The following is a 17,485-nucleotide window of genomic DNA, read 5'->3' on the forward strand; positions in this document are numbered from 1 at the left end:
TATAGTTCTAAGATCTTTATATGAGCTGTCTGACATTTAATTACATCTCACTTGAAGCTTCTACATTAACTCTATAACACTGCTACAGTGTTATTCATCTTTTTTCTATGTAGTTGTTCTCTATTAACAGTTGTGAATTACATGAAATTCATCTATACAAGTCACATGCAGCTGTTCATATTCATGAATATCTCATTACATTCAATCTGAGGAATTAAATGGCATGTTTTTCAAGCTGAATAAGCGAGCGCAAGCGAGCGATTGAGGCTTGTGAAATATAATAGTATTATAGCTTAAATTCTTAGCACTAATCAAACCTTTTGAGAGAATCCTCTGTACATACTCTAAATATAATTCTTAATATAATTAACTTAATTTTCTTTGTGAATTTTATGAAATTTGACTACAGAGTTATTAAGTAGTAAACAGATGTATGAGTAGATGATTTATATGAATAGCCTATAGGTGATGGATTACATTGTATAGTTAATTAAAGTTTAAACAAAAAATAGCAAGAAAATAATAATTTCTGTATATTATCTTCAATTTCATTTTGTGTTTTTCTCATTTCCCGCATGTTTACAGATCGTTCCAGGTTCAACGTGATGATGCAGATCTGGCTCAAAAGACAGTTGCATTAACTCCACGCCCAGATCGACAAGAGCTGGCTTGCGGTTGGGGACGGGAAATGGGGAACCTGGGACTTGCTCCTCCCTCCCTCCGACTGGCTGCAGCCTCTTCCAGGTTCGGCATCGCATCAGAACATCATGCAGCCTTCGCGAAGCTTGTCCGCAATGGGGAGGTAGTTAGATGGAAATGCCACCCCAGAGAGGGGAAAACCCATAACCCTGGACTGCTCCGTCTGGGCCTCAAGCAGCAGTACGGTTAAATATGGGGTTAGGCAAAAAAAAAAAAAAAAAAGGCTCTGCTCGACGTCCCTGTTTGTGTCTCCAGACTCTACAGGCGGAGATCCGTACTCCCAGCCCATGAACATAAATATACATATACGACCCTGCCGCCAGTTGTCGTGATGTGCTTCTTATTCTCAATATTAAGCTCGTTACTTCTGGGATTAATCTACGCTGGGTATTCAAGCCCTTATTGAGCGAAGCCACGCCCACCATGGCTATTTTATCATGGCTTTCCGCCGCGGCGCTGATGTCATCGGCGCTGGCGATGACCCCTGAGTAAGCTTCATTTGTTTACAATATATGTTCGGTTTGATTGAATGATTCTTTAGTGTATCATACTCACACAATTTGGGTGTATAGGCAGTTCATCTCGGCTCCTCGACGAGCTGAAGCGATCCCGAATCCATCAGGAGTGAGTGATTCTTCTTTCTTTTTCCCTTCTTTAACCATTTTGCTCGTGTGGTCACAGTTGTATTTATTTGGTTTCATACTCTCTGACTTCAATTGCTGTAGAAACTGGCTGTTTTTCACGTCTCTCAATATTCATTTGAAAAGCATGATACCATCAAAAACGAGTGGAATTTACTTGACTTGAAAACAGGGGACATTAGCCTTCTCACCGACGATGGCAGTGTTTCGGAGATCCTTTGGCTACCGGGAGACAGGGACGGCCATGAAATTCTCTATGTCAATAGCACCAGCTCGGAGGTGCCTGGTGGGGTTGACCTATGGACTTCTGATGTTAGACGTTTTGAAAGACGGTGGGTTTCTCGGCTACATTTGTTCGCCACGAGTGCAACAGCTAACAGTTGCTACAGTCGTAAGGTTGCCTCGTTTAATGGTCCCCTGCAAGGTTTCAAGGCTGTGAAGACCAGATCAGGCGATATCAAGTTCGTAGCCTATGGTCAATCGACAAGTGATGGTAAACTTTACAACAAAGAGCAGGCAGAGAAGCGATTGAGCTCAGCTCGCATTTACGACAGTCTCTATCCTCGCCATTGGGATTATTGGTTGACTACAGAATTCAATGCTGTCTTCTCCGGAACGTTGGAGAGAAGACGCGGCCATGAGTACACTTTCGACGGGAAGCTCAACAACCTTGTTGCTCCCGTAAAGTATGCTGAATCTCCGGGCCCACCATTTGGAGGCGCGGGCGACTATGATCTGTCCCCGGATGGGAAGACTGTTGCGTTCATGAGCAAAGCTCCAGAGCTTCCCAAGGCCAACCTCACCACTAGCTACATCTTCATTGTACCTCACGATGGGTCTTCGGTTGCTATTCCCATTAATGGACCTGAGAGTTCCGCTGCTGCGGATGGCATTGTTGGTGCTTCATCTAGTCCCGTCTTTTCCCCCGATAGCAAGAAGATCGCATATCTTCAAATGGAGGAACGCAACTACGAGTCTGACCGCAGAATCGTCTATATTGCCACCTTGGACGGAGGCAGGATTGTCAGCCTTGCTAGTAAATGGGATAGGTCCCCAGACAGCCTTAAATGGACACCCGACGGAAAGACTTTATACATGTCTGTCGAGGACCGAGCTCGTGGTAGATTATTTACCCTACCCACCGATGCAGGCGCGGATTACGTACCCGAAAACTTCACAGACCACGGTATTGTTCGCGCTTATCACTTCCTCAAGGACTCGACTTCCGTTCTTACTACCGCAACTACTCTCTGGTCTAACGCCATTTACACCATTGCATCTCCTGATAATGAACCCAAAGTTTTGTTCTCTGCAAACGAACATGATCCGGAATTGAAGGGCTTGGGGCCTGAAGATATCGATGAGTTCTACTACGATGGAAATTGGACCAAGGTTGGTCCTTCTTTATATCTTCGCATTTGCCAATGATTAACTAACGGATCAATAGGTTCATGCCTGGATTGTGAAACCTGAAGGCTTCTGTGAAACTAAGAAATATCCTCTCGCTTTCCTTATCCACGGTGGGCCCCAAGGATCATGGGGAGATTCATGGAGCACGAGATGGAACCCGAAGGTTATTGCGGATCAAGGCTACGTTGTGGTGGCACTCAATCCCACAGGCAGCACCGGATTCGGGGAAGAATTTTGTGACAGAATTCAGAACGACTGGGGTAAGATCAGACCCGCCAAGCGCGACTCCTGCTCTTTAAAATACCCTCACCGCTAACAATGTATTATTTTGATACAGGTGGAGCTCCCTATGATGACCTTGTCAAGGGTTGGGAATATATTAAGGAAAATTTTAAATATATTGATACCGATAATGCTGTTGCTCTCGGAGCAAGCTACGGTGGTTTCATGGTCAACTGGATCCAAGGGATGCCATTCGGTCGCAAGTTCAAAGCTCTCGTTTCCCATGATGGCACCTTCGTTGCAGCAGCTAAGATCGCCACCGAAGAACTATGGTTTATGGAACGTGAGGTACGTTATCCCTAACCAACGCCAGCAAAATCCATATGATTCCTATCAACTTGCCTCTTCCTACAATATATCGCCCTTTTAACGTATAAATATCAGTTCAACGGCACCTTCTGGGAAGCGCGCAAGAACTTCGAACGCTTCGATCCCTCCGCCCCTGAAAATATCCTGCAATTTGCAACCCCCATGCTCGTCATCCACAGCGATCTTGACTACCGTCTTGCTGTGGCTGAGGGTCTCTCTCTGTTCAACATCCTCCAGGAACGGGGTGTCCCGAGTCGCTTCCTCAACTTCCCAGATGAGAACCACTGGGTTCTCAGCAAAGAGAACAGCCTGGTCTGGCATCAACAGGTTCTCGGCTGGGTTAATAAATATTCGGGTATTGAAGCAAGCAACCCCGACGCAGTTAAGCTAACCGACACGGTTGTGCCCGTGGTGGATATTGATGCTGCTGGGCCTAATAATTAATTCGCCCACGTGCATACATATCAACCCGATGTAGTAGGTGTATTCTCAATACATTTTCAGTCTAGATACACTTCTACTTCAAATGCCGTTTTGAATTGATCTATGCATACATATCACACTCTTATTCTCTTATTCTTTGCCATATATATATATATATATATATATATATATATATATACCCGGCTTGGCCCTAACTAATGGGGATTTCCACCACGGGTTTCTGATCCCACGTTACCTCTAGAGCAGTATGTTTTCATTGCGTGCAAGCCTTATTCGTGGTGAGTCCCTCGGAGGGAGTGGACTTAAAGCTTGAGGAAGGTAATACAATGCCGGTAAACAATACATCACCAAATCAAGAGAAGCAAAGGACTGGGAAAAGAGAAAAAGTATGGAAAGTACTCGAAGCGTGGGTATTATGTGAACTTTCTAACAAGCCAAGGAAGGCTACTGCAAACATTATTATTCCCTCTAGCTTTGCTTTCAAGACCCGGCAGGTAGGGAACACATCAAGGGGTAAAAGAACAATAACAGGCCCCCTTTTGCATGGCCCCTTAATTAGCTTCAGCTATGTCGTAACCTTGCTGTTTCTCTGTAGGAAATGAGAGAAAACCTTTCAAGAAGAACAAAAACAAAATCGAAACCAAGCAGGGAAGATATATATCCCGGATCAAGCTAATAATTCGGACCGGGGCGCGGACTCCCGGCTGTTTTCTTGTTGACGAGACCGGCGAAGAAGCTCGCAAGAGCTTGATTCTGCATTTTGTCGTCGCCGGTCCCACTTCCTGGAGAAGTTGTAGGTGTTTGGGGTAAAGTATCTTTGCGAACTGGCGTTCGATTCGCTTCTCGTTCCTGTGATGGGAGATGGAGCAGTTAGCCAAACGGGGGTGTGTTTGGTATCCATGCCTGGAGGGGATAATAGTTTTTTACCTTCAGCTTTCTCAACATATCATCTGCATCAACTTGAATGCCTCCCATATTAAACTGCACGGGTCCAATGTGTTCATTCACACGAGAGGGCTCGTCTAGAGAGATGTTATTTTCCTGATCCTTAAGCAAGCCTCCCTTGCGCAACTGCTTGTCTCGCTGCTCGTCTTCAGCTTTGAGCTGATCAAGAACCTGGAGTTGGTCGGATAAAAAGGATTGCATATCCCGCGTTTCAACTTCGATCGCCTTGTCCCCTCCGGGCTGGGAACTTCGGGCAATGGATAGGTCCCGCTTAGGATCTCGGATGGTTTGTTCGTAGATAAGCGTGGCGCTGCTGCCGTCTTCCATAGCCTCTTGCTCAGGATTGCTTCTAGCGTTTCCTTCATCGGGATTACCATCAGTCTCGGATACTCCGTGGAATTGTTTGGGCTTATCCTGAATCTCGATGGACCAGCCTGTCCCAACTCCTTCCATATCAAACCCTTCTCTGATTATTCGGATTTTCCCCCATGAGTCCCAGTTCGACGGGATTAATATCTTATCTCTATCAATGACATTGTGTTTCAGAGATTGTCTCTTTAGTAACGAGTGAATCCCAAGAGAGGAGTGGATTAAGCTTTGTAACGAGTTGGCAAGGAATGGTGTTGTGTATATGAGCGAGGCGCCGTCTATAAGGCGTAGGATGGTCAGCATGTAGGTGAGTTGAGAGCTGAAGGAAAGCCATACGTTTTAGCAGGATCGTTCTCATAAACTGCAGAATAAAGTCGAACTCTTCCTCATGCCAGCCATGCTCTTTTTCCAGCTTTTCAATTTTTTCTGCCTACAGTCACATAATAGTGTTAGCAGCCCCCTGAATTCAAGTGAGTGGAAAAAGAATCGTCCAAAATTTCACATACGCCTTGACAAACAACACACATAGGGATCCCTAATCCTTCATCCCACTCTCCAGGACCAAGAGGGATTGTAACCGGTCCACCAGAGGTTGTCATTCCCCCGCCTGCTGAAGATGCAGGATCACCACCTCGTTTATGATCTCGCCATTCTGTCATAACTTCTTCCATTACCACTTTAGTTTCATCATCGAGGGAGATCAGCACAGAACGTAATAGGCGAAGCCATTCGCGTAGCTGCCGAACCCATGTCCAAGGATTTTCCCAGTCCAGTAATATCACTATCAGCGTCTCTGGTACAGTTTTCGGGGTTAGAAGCGGTTTGAGAAGTGGTGCGAAGGACGACGAAGGTTCGGACAGTAGGTAGATTGAAACGCGAGCAAGAATATCTATGACAGGGTGTTAGTAAAATAACATACCCAACTGCGCAGATATGGTTGGCATTATATACCTTCTTGGTCGGCATCCAACACATCCTGATAAGTGTACCCGAGCGCGAACTGATTGGCAATGGGAGGCGCTCGTCCATTTCGACGCTCAGAGTGCATCCTAGGGTCGGACTCGTCTGATGACAGCGTCTCAAGAAACTCTCTCTGGCTATCCGGTGTACCTCCTAAAGCGTCCAACCTGGATCAGAAAGGAACGAAGTAGTTTGTTTTCATGATCCATGAGGCCTCCATTCATAACGTTTCCTTTTGAAGATACAGAGAGAAGTTCAAAGGCAGAGAAAACACGCACCCAAAACCAGTAAATTCTTTTCAGGCAACCGCTTCCCGCTTGCTACTCCATCCAGCATAGAGGACCATATATTTTTCTTTGCGCCATCTTTGCTCGATGGCCTGCTCCCCTGGCTCAGAATTGATGACCGTTGTCCTATTCCAACCATGCTGACGGCACCATGCCAACGCTTCGTAGGTACAGTGAGGAAGGAAACCAAAGATTCGCGGGAGCTTGAACTAATACAAAATCGCACTGGTTCGAGAAATTATAAGTTGTGAGAAACTCTAGTTGCAACGGCACCGAAAAGGGAGAAGTACAAAGCTGGAGGGCGCAGGTGATGAAACTGCTAGATTGATCGATTCTTCATGTGCGTAATCCGTAAATATTATACTGCCTCTCAGATGATACTGGCGCGTACAGAATGTATAATCGCAAGTTGTCTTCAAGCGGATCGATTGGTCGTTGAAATAAATAAACAAACTGAAGGTTCAAGGTTCCCCTGGTTCATCGTTTGTCCACTCTGACCTGATGTCACGCGTTTTTGCTCGCCGCATCCATCAACCATTCTTCTCCAACCTCCGAAAGCCAAAAACTCCACCCTACGACGACGACGCTACTACGCCATTTACGCAATCAATCTTTTCTACGAACCTAGAGTGGTAGAAGTCATTAGAAGATTAATAAGAGTTGTTATTCAGCACGCTGGTCAATTGGTCCCCATCTATTCCAAACCCAATGAATGCCATCCGCCAGGTTCAAGAGCTGAACAAAAAGGAGCTTGAAAATGTCGTGTAAGGCCTCTCTTTTCTTTTCTTTCCTTTCGTTGTTTTTTTGTTTCGTGTGGCCCTTCATCTCCACTATTTAGCATACGATTTAGTCGAAGTATACGAACTCTCCTGGCTAATGAATCTCCTTTTTCCCTACGTTTAAAATCATAGGCCTCCAGAAGCTTCATGGCATGCCGACTACCGCGACACAGCCTACATCTATATCGGGTCCCTCCCTTACGACCTCAGCGAAGGTGATATCCTAACTATTTTCTCCCAATATGGCGAGCCGGTACATCTTAACTTAGTGCGCGACAAAGAGACGGGCAAGAGTAAAGGGTTCGCATTTCTGAAATATGAGGACCAGCGGAGTACCGATTTGGCTGTGGATAATTTGGGCGGGGCGACGGTTCTAGGCAGAATGATACGAGTGGACCATGTGAGGTATAAGAGGAAGGAGGAGGAGGGGTTGGAAGACAATGTTGCAACGTTGACCGTTGGTGAGACGGGACTTGGAGAGTCAAGAAGAGACGATAACGGTGAAGAAGGGCGCAGAAGGAGAACTACGAAACATAGCGAAAGTGATACTGATGCGGAAGATCGGAGGATACAACAAAAGCCATTATTGAAGGAGGAGAAGGAGCTACAGAAGCTTATAGAAGAGCATGATGATGAAGACCCAATGAAGGAATATCTAATACAGGAGAAAAGGGAAGAGGTAGCTAGGGCTTTGGAGCACTCAAGCAACCGAAAGAAACGCCGGGGTGATAGCACTGAGAGAGAAGACAAACATGACCATCGCCGCCGTCACCACCGCTCTCATCATCGAAGACATCGGGATGATCGTTCATATTCCCGGGAGGAAGGGAGAAAGTCCTCACGACGCGAGAGGTCAAGGTCACCATCACAGTCGAGAGAACGAAGACACCATCGGGATAGAGTTCGCGGCTGAGATGACCATTTTGGAGCTGGAGACGAGATTGTTGCGTGAAAATAACCTACAGAAAGATTTTCTCTTCGGTGTCCGATGCGGGAGAAACCCTGATAAATATCCAAATATCCAATTTTGGCTGAAAGGGATCGTACCATTCTCGATCCAACTTGAAAGGTTATCCAGCACCTAGGGCATATCCATGTCCTTCCAGAGCTGGAAGGCCCTTCACGACACTGTTTCGGCTAGATCTCAGATGATGCGATATACCCAAGAAATATATTCTCGGTTCCACGATATGAGGAAAATGTGTGTTGTGATCATCCAGTTTACCAATCGGCCACGTTAAATTTCAACGGAATTGTCATATGAACCCAAAGCGTCCCGTGGATTCCTCGTGAAGAAAGCGGCATTCTGAATAGACCGTAATATGTTCGGCTCCTCAACCACCTCCAAGATACCTTTTCCAACCCTCTCTGACGCAATACCGCTTCCCATCATCACCCTGTCCAATGACGAATCTTTCCCACCTCCCCTCTTTCCCGGCACTTATCACCAGAAGCGTCGTTTCGCTAGTCCATCCAATAACCCCCTTCGATGGTCGTCCAAGCGAGGAGCCCAATGGAGGGAGATATGCAGAACCAAGAGGACCCTCGTCACCAATTTCAAAGTGAGCACTTGCAAACGAATAAGTGTCAGAAAACACTCGAGGGAGCAGAGGGAGCTTCCCTAAAATACCCCATTTCTGATTTGCGCCTTCCACAGGAGGCGTAGCTTTGCGAGCATGCGGAAGATCAAAAATATGCAAGGTAGATTTATCTGACGTGAGTGCCAGAAGTGTGTTTGAGGGGGATATGGCCAAGGAAAATATTTCCGCCTGATCTACGCCTCGCCTGAGCTCAGCCATCTTTGCGCAATTTGTTGTGGCAAATACTCGAATCAGCGTTCCCTGCGTTTTAAAACTGAATTTAGTTTTCATTGTTCAAGACTATCTTCTCCCCCCTCAAAACTTAATAGTTCTCGAGGGATGATTATGTTTACTTACCGTCTCTCCCGCTGTCGCCAAAACCTCACCGTTGGGACTAAGGTGGATAGCTCTCAATGGCGAGCTATGCGCCGGAATGATACTAACATTCCCCGTCTCAAGTTCGACAAGCTGGACCTGGCCGGGGGATCTTCCAGGGAAAGCCAGCAATTTGGACCCTAGACAGATCAGGCCATGGGGGTTATCTGCGGTTTCGAAGACAGATAACTTCTGCGGGGGTATTGAGAAGGCAAAGATGTGTACACTGTTATGGAGCGCAGCGATGATCCGGGACTTGGAGAGCCGGACGCGCAGGACGGAAGTGCGGAACTCGAGCGTGATGACTGCCCGCTGCTTTGCGTCGTCCCAGATAATCAACTTTGTAATAAGGGTGAAACGAATTAATATATTAGGTTGAATTTTATTTTTCTGTTTCGAAATTTTATTTTTCATTTTTTTTCCTTTTTGAAGATGGTACCAAAAATCCAAAATCAACAGGATTTAACTGGGGACAAAGACTGGGTAAGATACTCACTTTGTTCTGGGGGAACTTGGGCTTCCGGCCTCCACCCACCAGAGCTAGATAATTAGATTGGCCCAGCATCTCTACCACCCCGATACCTGCGTTGAAATCTACTGTTATTGAGTATTGGTACTTGTTTATTTATGACACAATAGAGGAAAGTACTCAATAATACAAGTGAAAACGTGGAGAATAAAAAATATGTCACAAGCGTCCACCAGAGCAGCACGACGGAGAACCGGACCAGGATGAATAGATATAGATACATGTATAGAAAAGTATCTCACCTCTTGATACTTTGAGTTCACATGGCTCCGAGTTAAAAACTGTGTAAAATATGTGCATGTACATAGTTGTTAGTGTACAGGGGATATCTGACGGATACGCATAGTACGAGACTCGGGGAAGGATGATCGATCGTCAGAAGCTGGGGGAGCATACCACAGAAGCCGGTATCGAGTCCGACAGAAAACGAGGAGCTGTCCGTGTTAAAAGCGGCCGAGTGTGACACTGGGCCCGTAGATGTATCTATAACTTGTCTGGTATTCATCCTGCAAAATATATAGGTTGTAGGTAGCAATTATGCTGGCTGATAATGTTAAGAAAGTGGTGGTTGTGGTCATGTCATTATCGAGGACGGGGATTCAACGCAACTATAAGAAATAAGAAAAAGTAGAACGAGGAAAACCGGTGTAAATATTAAGTACGATAAGATCTGTAGCATGTAATCGAGGACAAAAGAAGATTCGTGAAGGTATTTAATATTTTTAAAAATAGAAATTATCTACAAATGTCGCCTTCATATATGCGGCGGTTGAATGTTATCGTCCAAGCTTCCCGCAGGCAAGCTCCGAATCGAAACGATCTGGCGGCTGAAATCACGTGTAAATCATTATGTCATCACGCGATACACAGTAATGGAATGGTCAAACAAATATTGACTAGCCCAATTTAGACTAGACTTCCAAATGGGTACTAGCGGATTGGAGTCTGTATCCAAAAATACGCCAACATTAAACATGGAACCGGGCTGCTGGTACGGTACCTGGGTATCATTGAATGTTTCACGGCCATCGTTCTTGTCCTGCCCTGGCCCCATATGCCGGGGTTACTGATTGGGTTTTATCGAAAAGAAGCCACCTATAGGTAATTTATCCAGGTACCGCCCGTAGGCTGCTGTTGGGCTGGCAGGTCAGGCAGCCTACCTTCGGGAGCTTCGACGGTCTACTCCGTACTCCTGAACTGTGTATATGTTCAGCAGGAAATTTGCCTGGGGAAAAAATACGCTATGTATTCTATCAGATGATCTATATCACGTGCTGGGGGACTTTGTTTCCTCCGATTGGTTAATATCGGTGAGATGAAAAGGGGGAAGAACCATAATTACCCACATCGTAACTGTAACTGTACATTGGTACCAGGAACCATCCAACAGCTACTGACTAGCCGTGGTAAAAACAATACACAAATACCAGCCAGCGCGACACCAAGGCACAGAGCCCCTTAACTAGGTCATTTACCACTAGTGTACTGGGAATACACATTTACAGTCGTCAATGGGTGGTACTTGGCGGTAAGCAGCGTACTGGGGCGGTAAGCATGCCCCAGCTCTGCCCCCAAGCCCAAAAACACTCGCTTCTGAAAACAGGCACGCCCCCTACTGCTTCAAGTAACCATCTCGACTTCAACCCTTTTGTTCAGTGACATCTGTGTCCCAATCCTCCCGTTTCGTCGTTCTCCCATTCTCTCGCTCTCCTGTCTCTGCCCCTGTCTCTGCTGCGTGTCCATTCTCTCCCTTTTACTTCTTTTCTCCTGATCTTCTCGCCTTGCTGGAGATCCGGTCCCCTCACTGTCTCCCAACCAAACCCCCCGTTACACCGTCCCCTTCGAAATCACCAGCAACCTAATCCACCATGTCTTCTGCTGTCAACGCTGTAAGTCTCTATCTCTTCCACTTTCCCCTATTCAAGAGCTGTTTATTCTCTGTCACCTACGTCTGCCTGGCGTGTTCTCTACTGCGCTACTTTCCGCCCCCAATTTGTCGTGACCATGCTGCGATCTGACAGGCGATATGACCAGATTAAGATCCGTCGGAAGAAGAATGTTAAAAAGGGAATTCAATTCTGTCTGATGGTCTGCGGTGCCAGTGGAACAGGTACGTTGAACTAAGTTCACCTCTACGTGTTTTCTTTTTACAGTGATTATGGCTAACTTCCATATGCTGATCCTACTAGGCCGAACCACTTTTGTAAACACACTTTGCGGAAAGAAAGTTCTCCAAGGGAAAGATGCCGACGACGCCCAAAATGCCCACCTCGAGGAAGGCGTCCGTATCAAACCCATCACCGTTGGTAAGTGACGATAGAAATATGTGTTTGATCCATGACAATTGGGCTCCTTCCAAAGCTAATTGGTTAATATAGAACTCGAACTGGACGAGGAGGGCACCCGCATTTCGCTAACCATCGTTGATACCCCCGGTTTTGGTGACCAAATTGACAACGAACAAAGGTGTGATAAGATAGACCTCTCAGTTCGACCTAGCAGCCTTTAGATAACGCGAACTAATCAATGTCTACATAACACAGCTTCTCAGAAATCGTCGGATATCTCGAGCGTCAATATGATGACATCTTGGCTGAAGAATCCAGGATCAAGCGTAACCCCCGATTCCGTGACAATCGTGTGCATGCTTTGTTGTACTTTATCACGCCAACTGGTCACGGTCTGCGAGAACTCGACATTGAATTGATGAAGCGCCTTTCGCCCCGCGTCAACGTCATCCCCGTCATTGGCAAGGCTGACTCGCTAACACCCGCTGAATTAGCAGAATCGAAAAAGCTTGTTATGGAGGATATTGAACACTACCGCATCCCTGTGTACAATTTCCCCTATGACATTGAAGAGGATGATGAAGATACCGTCGAGGAGAACGCTGAGCTTCGAGGGCTCATGCCCTTTGCGATTGTTGGCTCAGAGGATGTTCTAGAGATTGGTGGCCGCAAAGTTCGTGCAAGACAATATCCATGGGGTGTGGTCGAGGTTGATAATCCTCGTCACTCAGATTTCTTGGCCATTCGCAGTGCTCTGTTGCACAGCCATCTTGCAGACTTGAAAGAAATCACACACGACTTCCTGTACGAGAACTATCGTACCGAGAAACTCAGCAAGAGCGTGGAGGGTGGCGCTGGAACGTACGTTTATCCTTCTATGCATTTATTTTTGTCCCTTTCAATAGCTCGCTAACAAACTCCTACAGTAACCAAGATTCATCCATGAACCCTGAAGACCTTGCGTCTCAGTCCGTCCGCCTAAAGGAGGAGCAGCTTCGCCGAGAGGAGGAGAAACTCCGAGAGATCGAGATCAAGGTGCAACGCGAGATTGAGCTTAAGCGACAGGAACTCCTTGCTCGTGAGAGTCAATTGAAGGAGATTGAAGCACGGATGCAACGCGAGCACCACAACCACATGCACCAGGATGAATTGAACGGCGAGGTCAACGCATAATAGGGTGGGATGGGGATACAAGTCAACGGCAACCGAAGACCCAACCAAAGCGATGTGTGCTGAGTGGCTAGCGATTTGATACCGCTGATAATGAGGCCTTTCCTAACATAGCGATGGCAACTGCAGATGAGCGCGACCAAAACATCTCTGATAGTAGAAAGGAGGAGAGACCAAGAGAAGAAATAGTCTCCTTATGAAACCCTCTTCTCGGGTTTTAGTGCTTTGGCTTGGTTGGGGCTCATTATTTTTTATTTTCTCCACTACACTTCTACCTCTAATTTCACAACACATTCGTTTCCGCTGACCCTGGCCCTATCAATTTTTGCCCATCGAACCCGGCAAACAAGCTGAAAAATATAAAAAATAGTTTGGGGAAAAGCTGATATACTTTCGCCTACCAGATATCACACCTTTTGTTCCTCTCTTAATCCGCTCCCCTGGGTATTCTTGCCGGCGCTTGTTCTTTCCTTCACATTTCTTTTTCTTTCTTTCTTTCTCTCTGTCCTTTTTTTTTTTTTAATCCGTACCTTATCTTCTTATGCTGTCTTTTTTACAGAGATTTTCTTTTCTTCTTTTCTATTGTCCCCTTACCCTTACCCAGCTCTACTATTTGCTCCTTTTTTATCTCGCTCTGAATACAGATACTGAATGACTATTCCCATATTAGCCTTTCTTTTTACTCGCGTTTATTTTTTCTCTCTATTTTTTCTTTGTTTTTACCATGTTCTTTTCCTTATATTTTTCCGTTTTATTGATTTATTTTTTACCTTTTCTTATTTGCTGTACCTCATTTGGTTTATTTTCCTTCCCAACTTGAAAGAGAGGGAAGGGGTGAAAGGGGGTGACGTGAAGGGGTGAGGGCGAAATAGCAGAGTTAGCACGCTTTTAATATTCGAATTGTATTGTCGGTTTGTTTTTTTCCTTTTGCTTTACCTTGCTACATTTCCTATGTTTGTCTAACTCTTTACATTACCCTAAGCGCTTCTCATTGGTTGTTCTTTTGCTTGATGTCCAATCCCCCATACCAAACCCCTATTTCTCGACCTGGTCAGGCAGGCATCTTTTGACCTCCCGCTCTTTTGCTTCATTTCCTTTCTCTCATTTCCCCCCTTACTTTTATCCCTTCCAGCTCATTTACCAGGTATTCACCTCTCCTCATGCCATGCCAAGCCCTTTCGAGAAACTCGACAATGTCCCCCTGCTACCCCTTTTTTGTTTTATATACAATAATACCCCCCAATATTCAAAAAGCTACTCCCGCAATATATCTATCAACTAACCTGTAGCGCCACTATCAATCCTCTTTAGCTGCTGTCACTAGTCCTGGCCGACTTTTATTCTCATCTAGCCAGCCAAATCGCAATCAAGACAGTCTACTATTATACTCCTCACCCTATCGCTACTAGGTTCTCTTACTATTTCTTTTCAGATATACTTCCCCGCTGGCGTTTCCTCGGTGTCTCAGGGATGAATAGTAGCAAGAATTGAATAAACTTTGTTTTGTGGTCTATTCTATATAGAAAAGTTGTTCTAATCGACGAGGTGCCATGTACTTGTCTATGAAACCTCTTCCTTATTTTCCCCCACATTCAGTTTCTTTTAGGGATCGTGGTATTTCCCAGCAACTTCGGCCTCGGTAGCTCTACATATAGAGTATCTCCTTCCCCTCCATTTCAGAGGGGGTATAGAGTATATAAGTCTATATCTTATGAAAAGAGCGTGTAGCTTCCCCCCGTCGCCCCACCATGAAAGTAGCTCAACTCATACTCAACCTAATTAATTTCTTCTACCCCTCTTCTTCCCGAAACTGCCCCACGGCAAATAGTTAGTTGCTTTGACCCATAGGAATCTAAAGCGCAATCCAAAAAGACACCGTAGCCGCCTTGGCTTCCATCCATTATTCTACCCATGAACCTGGTACCTAGGCATAGATAGTAGGTGGGAAAGGAGGGGTAGTCCCACTCGGAGCAACATCTTTGTCAAACCTGTTTCAACCTCTCATGCACGGTCAGCCGGGGGAGATTCTTGCGGAGAAAATTTATTGGCCTGTTGTGCTTCCATGCAGCTGCGTCGGTGTAGTTATTATGACATAATCGCGGCAACAAAAAAGAGCGTCACCCATTTCTTCCCTTGATTTAAATATCCTGCTCTAAGTTTGAATATACCCATTATGACGTCTTCTATGCAGGAGTATCCACGGCCAGATTTCACCCGTCCGGACATCAACTGGAAATCACTCAATGGTCCTTGGAGTTTCCTCTACGATGATGATGACGTCGGCTTACAAGATGGATGGCACCGGCGAGGTCTCCCTGGGCAAATTGCTGTGACCGCCGGACAGGACAGCGGCGCGGGGAAAACTTTACAAAAGAGGGAGATTATAGTACCCTACGTCTTCCAAACCCCTGCATCTGGTATCGGGGAGCGCGAGCCCCATGAAGTCATTTGGTATGAACGATTAGTCGATGACATTCGCCCGCCAGCAGAGCTTGACAAACGTTTCAGCCTGCTGCTCCGATTCGGTGCAGTCGACTATGAAGCTACGATCTGGCTTGATGGCCAGTATGTTGGTGAGCATAGAGGCGGACATGTGCCTTTTGATCTGGACCTGAGTGAGTTCGTCAAAGCTCAGCAACAGTCCGCAAGGGTGACTATTCGCGTTCGCGACTCTCCATATGACCTAACTCAGCCCAGAGGCAAGCAGTACTGGGCTGGGAAACCCCAGGGAATTTGGTACACACCCTCTAGCGGTATTTGGCAGTCTGTATGGCTGGAGAGCGTGCCTCGTGCGAGAATCGCGGAGAGTAGCAGTGGAACTGTCCTCAGGTCGAATGACATCCATGGCGGATTGCTTCATGGTACCATTGCTGTAGCTGGTCGGCGAGCTGGACATAAATACCACGTCAAGATTCAGGTTTCCATTGGCGGAGTAGTTGTGGACAGAACTTCGCAGATCTCCATTCCCCAACATTCCAGCGTGGTGGATTGTACCGTTCGTACCAAACTAAGCCGTGAGCAACTTGGCAAGCTCCCTATAAGCCTATTGAACGACTCACCTCTCGAAGATCATACCGCCTGGCTAGATGGGGTTGCCCTGTGGTCCCCCGACCATCCGCTTCTTTATGATGTTGCCTTGTATCTTTTTGATGGTGAAGGAACGCTTTTGGACGAAGTCAGGATGACAACGGGTATGCGAGAGCTAAATTGGACCACCGGTGACAACACGTTTAGGCTCAATGGTCACCCACTCTTCCAATCGCTAGTGTTAGATCAGGGATATTGGCCGGAAACTGGGATGACACCGCCGTCTGCAGAGGCGCTCAAGCAGGACATTGAATTGGCTCAGAGCATGGGCTTCAATGGCTGTCGGAAGCACCAAAAAGTGGAGGATCCGCGCTTCTTGTACTTTGCGGATCGGCTTGGTTTTCTCGTTTGGGGGGAGATGGCAAACGCGTACGAGTTTAACGATACATATGTGGATCGGTTCGACGAAGAATGGATGGCGGCAGTGAAACGCGATATCAACCACCCTAGCATTGTCACCTGGACTCCGATCAATGAATCCTGGGGTTACCCTGAGCTTAAGAATAGCGTACAGCAACAGAACCATATCCACAGCCTTTACTACATGACGAAGTGTGTCGAATTCCTTCTGGATAATCCCTCCTCGTTTGGTATTTATTTTGCTAAGTTTTCCTAACCAAAAAAAAAAACATTCAGATCCTTGGATCCGACCCGAAGCGTCAATGACAACTGCGGCTGGGAGCATGTCTGCAGCGACTTAACTACATTCCATGATTACAGCGACGGACCCGCGCTGGCAAACATCTGCAAGACTATGGAAGGTATACTCGATAAGAAAGGGGGCCGCCATACATTTGTGGGCGGAAGCAGACACCGAAAAGGGGCGCCAGTTATGTGTACGGAACTCGGCGGCGTAAACATCGCACCCAGCAACCCCAATGCAAAAGGCGAGGGTGATTGGGGCTATACTACTGCAAGCGATCCCGCAGACCTGCTTGCTAGGCTGGAAAGGCTCTTGATGGGCGTCGTCAGCGGTGGCCATTGCTGTGGGTTTGTGTACACTCAAATGTAAGTATTTGGTCCTAGGTTCCGCTGTAAACTATGATGAGCTAAGTGGAAGACTCGAATGGGGGTATACGAATATTTGTGCGCACATTGCAAAAACGTAAGCTGACTAGTTCATCTACGAAAAAAAAAAGTGTCGATGTTGAACAGGAAGTCAACGGATTGTACAGTTTTGATCGGAAGGCTAAGCTGAAGCCGGAGCTTGTCAAGGACATCAACGACCGGGCGAAGAAGGTGTATTTTGAGTCAATAGATTCCAAGGGGCTAAGTAAGCGCTTGCGAACTTTCAAGCATATGGTCCAGGGCAAGGGGTAAACAGAAAGCGT

At 46.4% G+C, this 17,485-nt stretch overlaps 8 protein-coding genes across 10 annotated transcripts; 5 read left to right on the forward strand and 3 right to left on the reverse strand.

The window, feature by feature from the left end:
* The first annotated feature begins 535 nt into the window (after positions 1-535).
* BDCG_16872 (uncharacterized protein) lies at positions 536-921 on the forward strand. The gene has a single exon (XM_045426057.1). The coding sequence runs from the start codon at positions 689-691 to the stop codon at positions 887-889; it is 201 nt and encodes a 66-aa protein (XP_045280764.1). The 5' UTR covers positions 536-688; the 3' UTR covers positions 890-921.
* A 201-nt stretch (positions 922-1,122) lies between these two features.
* BDCG_04144 (dipeptidyl-peptidase 5) lies at positions 1,123-3,785 on the forward strand (the record flags this gene model as incomplete). The annotated part of the gene is made up of 7 exons (XM_045419805.1): positions 1,123-1,187; positions 1,272-1,323; positions 1,425-1,672; positions 1,730-2,732; positions 2,788-3,010; positions 3,088-3,320; positions 3,417-3,785. The coding sequence occupies 7 exons, from the start codon at positions 1,123-1,125 to the stop codon at positions 3,783-3,785; spliced, it is 2,193 nt and encodes a 730-aa protein (XP_045276033.1).
* BDCG_04145 lies at positions 2,740-6,792 on the reverse strand. Of its 2 annotated transcripts, XM_045419807.1 has the most exons (7): positions 6,637-6,781; positions 6,338-6,571; positions 6,051-6,212; positions 5,606-5,988; positions 5,436-5,529; positions 4,713-5,377; positions 3,329-4,634 (listed from the first exon to the last, which is right to left on the reverse strand). In XM_045419807.1, exons 2-7 carry the CDS (start codon positions 6,483-6,485, stop codon positions 4,458-4,460), a joined length of 1,629 nt encoding a protein of 542 aa, XP_045280766.1. In that variant the 5' UTR covers positions 6,486-6,571; positions 6,637-6,781; the 3' UTR covers positions 3,329-4,457. The 2 variants fall into 2 exon arrangements, with proteins under 2 accessions (XP_045280765.1, XP_045280766.1); XM_045419806.1 differs by having other exon boundaries at positions 2,740-4,634; positions 6,338-6,792.
* Positions 6,123-10,315, forward strand: BDCG_04146 (U2 snRNP component IST3). Its single transcript, XM_045419808.1, has 2 exons — positions 6,123-7,110; positions 7,258-10,315. Exons 1-2 carry the CDS (start codon positions 7,055-7,057, stop codon positions 8,036-8,038), a joined length of 837 nt encoding a protein of 278 aa, XP_045276034.1. The 5' UTR covers positions 6,123-7,054; the 3' UTR covers positions 8,039-10,315.
* BDCG_16873 lies at positions 7,001-10,383 on the reverse strand. 2 transcript variants are annotated; one of them, XM_045426059.1, is made up of 5 exons: positions 10,006-10,383; positions 9,852-9,890; positions 9,577-9,674; positions 9,063-9,419; positions 7,001-8,966 (listed from the first exon to the last, which is right to left on the reverse strand). In XM_045426059.1, exons 1-5 carry the CDS (start codon positions 10,112-10,114, stop codon positions 8,460-8,462), a joined length of 1,110 nt encoding a protein of 369 aa, XP_045280767.1. In that variant the 5' UTR covers positions 10,115-10,383; the 3' UTR covers positions 7,001-8,459. The 2 variants fall into 2 exon arrangements, with proteins under 2 accessions (XP_045280767.1, XP_045280768.1); XM_045426058.1 differs by having other exon boundaries at positions 7,059-8,966; positions 9,577-9,677.
* Positions 10,384-10,456: 73 nt separating this feature from the next.
* On the reverse strand, positions 10,457-10,663 carry BDCG_16874 (uncharacterized protein; the record flags this gene model as incomplete). Its single annotated transcript, XM_045426060.1, has 1 exon — positions 10,457-10,663. One exon carries the CDS (start codon positions 10,661-10,663, stop codon positions 10,457-10,459), a length of 207 nt encoding a protein of 68 aa, XP_045280769.1.
* A 346-nt stretch (positions 10,664-11,009) lies between these two features.
* On the forward strand, positions 11,010-14,580 carry BDCG_04148 (septin-1). Its single transcript, XM_045419809.1, has 6 exons — positions 11,010-11,498; positions 11,644-11,719; positions 11,799-11,915; positions 11,988-12,075; positions 12,153-12,758; positions 12,824-14,580. Exons 1-6 carry the CDS (start codon positions 11,478-11,480, stop codon positions 13,068-13,070), a joined length of 1,155 nt encoding a protein of 384 aa, XP_045276035.1. The 5' UTR covers positions 11,010-11,477; the 3' UTR covers positions 13,071-14,580.
* A 660-nt stretch (positions 14,581-15,240) lies between these two features.
* Positions 15,241-17,474, forward strand: BDCG_04149 (glycoside hydrolase family 2 multidomain protein; the record flags this gene model as incomplete). Its single annotated transcript, XM_045419810.1, has 3 exons — positions 15,241-16,706; positions 16,791-17,162; positions 17,294-17,474. The coding sequence occupies 3 exons, from the start codon at positions 15,241-15,243 to the stop codon at positions 17,472-17,474; spliced, it is 2,019 nt and encodes a 672-aa protein (XP_045276036.1).
* Positions 17,475-17,485: the final 11 nt, after the last annotated feature.

Source organism: Blastomyces dermatitidis (assembly GCF_000003525.1).
Source record: "Blastomyces dermatitidis ER-3 genomic scaffold supercont1.4, whole genome shotgun sequence".
Lineage (NCBI taxonomy): Eukaryota > Fungi > Ascomycota > Eurotiomycetes > Onygenales > Ajellomycetaceae > Blastomyces > Blastomyces dermatitidis.

What these genes read in the sequence shown, in the direction of transcription:
- BDCG_04145 (XM_045419806.1), bottom strand. Translation starts at nt 6,485, where the DNA reads ATGGTTGGAATAGGACAACGGTCATCAATTCTGAGCCAGGGGAGCAGG. An exon ending in GTTGGATGCCGACCAAGAAG is followed by an intron (nt 5,989 to 6,050) that starts GTATATAATGCC and finishes ACCCTGTCATAG; the next exon opens with ATATTCTTGCTCGCGTTTCA. An exon ending in TGTGTGTTGTTTGTCAAGGC is followed by an intron (nt 5,530 to 5,605) that starts GTATGTGAAATT and finishes ATGTGACTGTAG; the next exon opens with GCAGAAAAAATTGAAAAGCT.
- BDCG_04148 (XM_045419809.1), top strand. Translation starts at nt 11,478, where the DNA reads ATGTCTTCTGCTGTCAACGCT. An exon ending in TGTCTTCTGCTGTCAACGCT is followed by an intron (nt 11,499 to 11,643) that starts GTAAGTCTCTAT and finishes CGATATGACCAG; the next exon opens with ATTAAGATCCGTCGGAAGAA. An exon ending in GTGGAGGGTGGCGCTGGAAC is followed by an intron (nt 12,759 to 12,823) that starts GTACGTTTATCC and finishes AAACTCCTACAG; the next exon opens with TAACCAAGATTCATCCATGA.
- BDCG_16873 (XM_045426058.1), bottom strand. Translation starts at nt 10,114, where the DNA reads ATGAATACCAGACAAGTTATAGATACATCTACGGGCCCAGTGTCACAC. An exon ending in ACTCGATACCGGCTTCTGTG is followed by an intron (nt 9,891 to 10,005) that starts GTATGCTCCCCC and finishes TATTTTACACAG; the next exon opens with TTTTTAACTCGGAGCCATGT. An exon ending in CCAAGTTCCCCCAGAACAAA is followed by an intron (nt 9,420 to 9,576) that starts GTGAGTATCTTA and finishes CTTATTACAAAG; the next exon opens with TTGATTATCTGGGACGACGC.
- BDCG_04146 (XM_045419808.1), top strand. Translation starts at nt 7,055, where the DNA reads ATGAATGCCATCCGCCAGGTTCAAGAGCTGAACAAAAAGGAGCTTGAA. An exon ending in AAGGAGCTTGAAAATGTCGT is followed by an intron (nt 7,111 to 7,257) that starts GTAAGGCCTCTC and finishes TTAAAATCATAG; the next exon opens with GCCTCCAGAAGCTTCATGGC.
- BDCG_16872 (XM_045426057.1), top strand. Translation starts at nt 689, where the DNA reads ATGGGGAACCTGGGACTTGCTCCTCCCTCCCTCCGACTGGCTGCAGCC.